This window comes from Coregonus lavaretus (genome assembly GCF_964263955.1).
Source record: "Coregonus lavaretus genome assembly, contig: HAP1_SCAFFOLD_312, whole genome shotgun sequence".
NCBI lineage: Eukaryota > Metazoa > Chordata > Actinopteri > Salmoniformes > Salmonidae > Coregonus > Coregonus lavaretus.
The window spans coordinates 249275-256335 of record NW_028160464.1 but is presented as its reverse complement, the minus strand read 5'-3'; the positions used below and the strand labels follow the sequence as shown (position 1 = coordinate 256335).

Genomic DNA, 7061 nt, shown 5'->3' with positions numbered 1-7061 from the left:
AACGGCACCTTCCTCCCGAAAGCATTGCGGTATCGCTTCTCGGCCTTTTGGCTAAGATCAAGTGTAGTATCTTACTGGGCTTGATTTTGAGAAGCGATCGGAAAATTGTGCTTTTGTTAAAAATTGTTTTTTCTGTTTCAATATTGTTTTTTGTCCTGGTAGGTGGTGGTTTGGTGGTGGACTACAGGTGCACCAGCATCTGTAGGGTGAGTTAAGTGTTTTCTTCCTTTCTTTATTTCTTTTCTTTGTGTTAGCTTGTTGTTGTTGTTGTTGTTGTGTGTTTTTTGTGTTTACTTTAGAAAAAAAACCCAAAAAAATATTATCTGTTCTGTGTTTGCTCGTTGTTGTTTCTTTTGTTATTCTTATCTTTCTTATTTGTTCTTTGTGTTTCCCCATCCTCTTGTAGCCCTAGTTTCCCTTTAGTTTTATCCCTTTGTTTTCTGTTTGTGTTTGCTAGCTTGGTTGGCTTGCTGGCTAGCCGGCCTGTCTAGCTTTTAGCTTGGCTGGCCTGCTAGCCTCCTCGCCCCTTAGGCTTGGCAGGCATTGTTTGTCCCTTTCTGTTCGTATTGTACCTCCCCTGTAACCCATCCATACCCCCTCAAATTGTATTTCCATCCCCTGAACTTTCCCTTGTCTTGTTTTTTTTTGTTTATTGACTTTTGTGTTCACTTGGGGGGCCATTTTGTTGGCTGGCCGGCCTGCTAGCTGGTTAGCTTAGCCTGGCCTGCTGGTGAGGCCTGCTAGCCTTCCTCGCCCCTCAATTTGGCCTGTTTTGTGAATATTTGTTGGTTTTTTCTGTGTCCTGTCACCCCATCCATATTATTTCCCTCGTTTTATACCCATTTTCCCCTCTTGTTTGTTTTGTCATCTGGGAGGTTTGGCATCTGGCCTGATAGCTTGTTAGCTTAGACTGACTTGCTAGCACGGCCTGCTAGCCTCCTAGCCCTTGTACATTGTTTGTTTGGTGTGTTTTTTGTATTATATTTCCCATCCTTCCCTCGTGTCCCTCTTGTTTGCTTGTTTGTTTGTTTTGTCAACTGGGAGGTTTTAGCACCCGGCCTGCTAGCTTGTCAGTTTGGTCTGACTTGCTAGTGCGGCCTGCTAGCCTCCTAGCCCCTGTAAATTTGTTTGTTTGGTGTGTTTTTTATTATTTTTCCCATCCTCGTGTCCTTTTGTGTTTAGTTTAAAACCCCTTCCCCCCACAGTCTTTCCCTATTGTTGATAAGTTTAGTTGGGTGCTGTGCTAGGTAGTTTGTTTTGTGTCCCGGGAATCGGTAGGCCCTGTTAGCTTAGCATAGCTGGGCCTGCCAGCCTCCCCCACTATTTTATTGTGTCTTTTTTTTTATCACTGGTGTTGGGTTAAAGGGAGTGGGCCTCCATCATGTCAGCAGCACAGGCTGGCATGCGGAGGCACCACGCCGTGCGCCTCCTTTTAAAGGAGAAGGGAGGAAAAATAATGGAGTTATCCCGGTTGGATTTCTCCAGAAAATTCCTCCAAAAGGAACTCCGCTTCATTCCTGCGCAGGTGAACTGCATTTTAACCCTCCCGTATGGGAAGGGCTTTGATGTCAGTTTCGCCTGCGCCAGCTTCTTGAGGGAGTTCTGGGGGAAACTCCAGAACGCCCAGAACAAGCAGGGATCCCTCGCAGCAATGTTTGAGGTGATCAAGCTGACGGATAATAGCATTAAAACTGTTATTATCCGTATGTACAATGAGACGGTACAGCCGGAGGACGTTGCAGTATGGTTGGACAGGTACTGCAACGTGAAGGGGCCCCTGACCCAGGTGAAGGATCCCGACGGGATCTGGACAGGGGCCTGGAGAGTGACTGTCCAGCAAAGGGAGGATCCCGGGGGCTATGGTGGGTTGAAAGCCATCCCATCCACCATAGTCCTCGGAGAGAACAGGGGCCATGTTCACTACCAGGACCAGCCCAAGCTGTGCCGTAAGTGTGGTGAACATGGCCACCTAGCAGACGCCTGTGACAAGGTGGTCTGCATGAAGTGCCGGGAGGTGGGCCACCGCTACGAGGATTGCACGAATGGAAGGTCGTGCAACCTCTGTGGCGAGCGGTCCCACCTCATCCGCAGCTGCCCCTCCTCCTGGGCCAATAAGGTCAGGGCTGGCAGGATGGAGGCGGCGGCTGCGGACCGGGCTTTCGAGCGCCAGCAGAAGGAAGCGGCAGTTGCCAAGGTAGCGGTAGTGGAGGAGGTGGTGGAGGAGGTGGTGGCGGTAGTGGAGGAGGTGGTGGTGTCAGTAGTAGAGGAGGTGGTGACGGTAGTGGAGGAAGTGGTGGCAGTAGTGGAGGAAGTGGTAGACAAGGTGGAGTGCGCGGAAGGTGCGGTGGTGGGAGAAGTGGGAGTGGAGGCAAAAACCCTCCCCACCCCAACCCCCCCGCCCCAGACTGAAGCGACCCCTGAAGGAGAAAGGGCCGAGAAAGACGGCTCGGGAGAGATGGTGAGTGAGAGCTCCCCAAGTGGGTCGGACAGCATGATGACAGTGTCGGAAACGACACTGTCAAGCGAGGAGAGTGTGGGAGAGGTGGGAGAGACCCTGGGCGAACACCTTCCCCAAAGGAAGAGAAACGCAGAGGAGCTCTCCGACCCCGAACAGGGCGAGGAAAAAAAGGGAAAGTTGGAGTGGGAGAGCTCCCAGGGGGAGGATGAGTCCAGGGTCTTCCCATCAAACTCCCCCAACCAAGAATCGTTTTTAAACCCTGTTTTTACCTCCTCTCCCTGCCACCCCCCCTTACCCCGCAGGGAGAGAGAGAAAGTTTCTAAATAACCCCTTTTAAACTGTTTTAATGCCTTCTTTTCTTTTCAGCACTGTTTTTACTAACCTCTTTTATGGCTTTTAACATCACCACCATAAATGTAAGGAGCATCAAGACCGAGTTAAGAGCACAATCTGTTTTAGCCTTTTTAGAAAGTTTTAATTCAGATGTGTTTTTATTGCAAGAGTGTGGTCTACCTTTTTTAACCTCCTACAGGAAATGGGAGGAGAAGTGGCAGCATGGGCCCTCCATTTGGAGTGGATCCAATTTTAACAAAAACGATGGTGTTGCTATTTTATTTAAGAATCCACAGGTGGTGGTGAAGGGGAGCACAGTGGTGGTTGGGGGACGTGCTCTTTTAGCCAAATGTACTTTTATGGGGAGGGATTTTAACGTGCTGAACATATATGGTTTTAATAACAAACATGACCGGTGCGCACTTTTAGAGGACCTGCAGTCCCACATGCTGGGGAGGGATCCTCTAGTGGTGGGTGGGGATTTTAACTGTGTTTTAAGTAGAGCAGACAGGAGAGGAGCGGGAGAAGATTTTAAAGTAGATAGGTCTAGTGTTTTATTGCAAGGGTTGTGCAGGGATTTTAAACTAACTGACTGTTTTAAAACCCTGCATCCAAGAGAGGAGGGCTTCACCTGGACCAGTGGTGACGGCACCAGAGCCTCTCGCATCGACTATCTGTTTACCCGCGACTGCCCGCCAACTGATGCTAGAATAACCCCTGCTTTCTTCTCAGATCACGTGATGCTGACGTGCACCCTTTCACTAACTTCGGGTGTGACTGTAGGAAGAGGGCCCTGGAAACTGAACTGCTCCCTTTTAGAAGATGACAGAGTAGTTAGCCAGTACAGGGAGCAGTTCAGCCAGTGGCAGACGCTACAGGACTTCTTTGACACACGAGCACAGTGGTGGGAAATGGTGAAGGGTAAGACGAGGACCTTCTTTAGAGAGATAGGAAAGAAAAAGAGCAAAGAAAAAGATAGACGCATGTTGGGACTGCAGAAGCGACTGGAGCGTTATTTTAATCTAAATCAACAGGGCTTTGATTTTAACCAGGGAATAAAAGAAGTTAAGAAAGAGATGGCATTTTTAGCAGAACAGAAGAGTAAGGGGGTTATTTTAAGAAGTAAAGAAAGGGAATTAGAGGAGGGGGAGAAGTGCACAAGATACTTTTTTAAGAAGATAGTAAGGGTAGGATAATGACAGGGTTAAAGGATAAAGATGGGTTTTTAAAAACAGACACAGAGGGAATTAAAGAAGTAGTCGAGGAGTTTTATGGGGAACTGTTTGGGGAAAAAGAAGTGTGTGAGGAAACCATGGGGGACGTTTTAACATACATTGACAAAATTTTACCCAACACAGACGACTTAACTAAAGACTTGACAATGACCGAACTCGACAAAGGACTGAGACATTTTAAAAGGGGAAAATCACCGGGGGAGGACGGCCTCCCTTTGGAGTTTTATCTGACCTTTTGGGATGTTTTAGCCGACGAACTTCTGACTTTTTACTGACTTTGAACATCTTGACAGACTACCTGACAGTTTTAGAACAGGGATAGTGACTCTTTTACACAAGAAAAACGACAGGACTGACCTTAGAAACTGGCGACCGATTACCCTTTTAAACTTTGACTGCAAACTTTTTACTAAGATTTTAACACTCAGAATGTCTTCTGTTTTAGGGGAGGTGATCCACCCGGATCAAGCCTGTGCCATTCCGGGAAGGAAGATCACGGACAGCCTAGTACTGATCAGAGATGCCATCTGTTATGCGAGAGACAGAAACATGCGGCTTATAGTCCTAAATTTTGACTTTGAGAAAGCCTTTGATCGGGTCTCGCACCAGTACCTCTTCAAGGTACTGCAAAAAATGGGATTTCCTGAAAGGTTTCTAGCGTGGGTGGGATTGCTGTATGGGGACATCACCAGCAGAATCCTTGTAAATGGGCATTTGTCAAGAGCAGTGGGAGTACACTGCGGCGTCCGTCAGGGATGTCCATTATCTCCCCTCCTGTTTGTGGCCTGCATAGAACCACTGGCACAGGTCTTGAGAAGGGACCAACGGATCAGTGGGGTGGGTATCCCGGGGAGTGGGGGGATGACCGCCAAGTGCGTTTTTTACATGGACGACGTCAACATTTTATGCACTGACCTTTTATCTGTTGACAGGACTCTGGACAGGACTGACTGGTACGGACGAGCCTCTGGGGCGAGACTGAACAGAGACAAGACAGAGGCCCAATTTTTCGGACTGTGGGCAGACTCCGACTTGACAAGACTACCACTGACTGTCAGGATGACGGACATTAGGGTTCTAGGGGTTAAATTTGACAGGGAGGGAGGTGGTAGTGGGAATTGGACCGGGACTTTAGGGACAGTTAGACAGAGACTAGGGTTTTGGGGACTGAGACAGCTGACTTTTGAGGGCAAGGTTTTAATCATCAAGGCTGTGATTTTACCTGTGCTTTTATTGATCAGTTCTGTTTTTATCCCCCCACGAAAAACTCTTTTAGCTCTGGACCGGATGTTGTTTTATTTTTTGTGGGGAAGCAAGTGGGAGAGGCTGAGGAGGGAGGTGGTAAAGAGGCCCAGGTTCAAGGGGGGGAAAGGCTTGCCTGACCTCTACTTGTTCCTGGGCAGCCGCTACACAGCGTTACATCTTACTCTTGCCACCTCCCCGGTCAACAACAAGACCCAGGCCCTCGCACGGTTCTGGCTGGGATCTTACCTCAGGTCTCTGAGGCTGATCCCAGTCGACCTGCGAGCCCCAGTCTCTTTCCTGCTCCCCACACACTATGCACAGCTCAGAACGTTTTTAAGACATTTTAAACTGGAAAAGGAGCCTGTCACTGTTTTAACAAAACACCGCTCTCTTCTCTCTCTTGTGCAGGAACGGGAACCGGTGTGTCCAGTGCGCGGGCTTGCTGTAGGCGAGCCCTCAACGGTTTGGCGCAACGTGTCCCATCCTGCTCTGCTGAATCGGCACCGTGACCTGTCCTGGATGGTCGCCCACGAGATCCTCCCGGTCAGGGCCGTTATGCACTCCCGGGGCATGGCGAGGACATCCGCGTGCCCCCGACCAGGCTGCGGCCAGGAGGAGTCGGTGAGGCACTTGCTCTGGGAGTGCAGAGCCGCACGGGACCTGTGGAAGGAAGCAGGCCCCCTGATCTCCCCACGCCTGCCAGCAGGGGAGCACCTAACGCCCCAGCTCGTGCTGTATGGGGTGGGCCGAAGGCCTATAACAAAAAAGGCCTTCACAAAACTCTGGCCCACCCTCACGTGTCTGAAGGACGCACTGTGGTCCTCCCGCAACCTGCTGGTAGGGAAACAGGTAGAGACCACCCCCCAGGCAGTGGCTTTAGTAGCCACGGAAGCCCTGGGGTGGTACGAACGACAGGGGGCCTCGACCCCAGGCGAAGGGTCCCCCACAACACCCAAGGTCCCGGCGGCCACGGCCTGACAGCGCTGCGGCGCCTAGGGCGATGCGCCTAGGGGAGGAGTCTCCTCTGGGCCCCGACGGACGGGTACGGAGTCGATTCAGGAAGAGCAGGAGGAGGCTTTTTCGATAAGGACTCACCCCGTTTTTGTACAAAGGACCGAAGACAGCTTTTTTAACAAAGTGACTTTTTGACAGGCTTTTTATGTCTTAAAAACTGTTTTAACTTTGTTAAATCATGTACACACATTTTAAAATGGCTTTTACAAATTGGCTTTTACAGGAATAGGTACTTTTATGTAGGATTGTTTTATTGTTTTAAATAAACAACATGTACCTTTTAAAATGTAACTGTAATATAATGCTGGTTTTAATGCACTTTATGCCGTTTTTATGTGTGTAAATGTATTTCAAATGTGAGCTGTTTTAAAGGAATTGTACAATAAAAACTTTTCCAAAAGAAAAATCTGTTCTTATCAGTTTAATATCTGATACGTCCCCTATCTGGGGACCATATATTAAATTGATTTTTGGAATAGGGAGATGGAATAGGGGCTTGCTCCGTCCACTCCACGCATCGACCTGGTATTGCAGTACCTCCAGGAACGGTGCAACCCTCTCATTGTGAAAATAAATCATGCAGAGTTAACGCAGTTGCTTAGTTTTAATTAGTTATGATCGTGATGTATATTGTATTTTCACATTTAGGCAAGTTCATCTCAATGTCAATGATGGCTAGAGAGTGCTGGTCAAGTCAGTCACCGTTATCTTGACTATGATAGCTGATATCAATGGTGCATTAATCTTCTAATCAAAGTTTATTCGTCACCTCCACA

The 7061-nt window shown here is 48.7% G+C and overlaps 1 protein-coding gene across 1 annotated transcript; it reads left to right on the top strand.

The window, feature by feature from the left end:
* Nucleotides 1-221: 221 nt before the first annotated feature.
* On the top strand, nucleotides 222-6839 carry LOC311121777 (uncharacterized protein). The gene is made up of 2 exons (XM_084196227.1): nucleotides 222-4863; nucleotides 5680-6839. Exon 1 carries the CDS (start codon nucleotides 1382-1384, stop codon nucleotides 2783-2785), a length of 1404 nt encoding a protein of 467 aa, XP_084052353.1. The 5' UTR covers nucleotides 222-1381; the 3' UTR covers nucleotides 2786-4863; nucleotides 5680-6839.
* The last annotated feature ends 222 nt before the right edge of the window (nucleotides 6840-7061 follow it).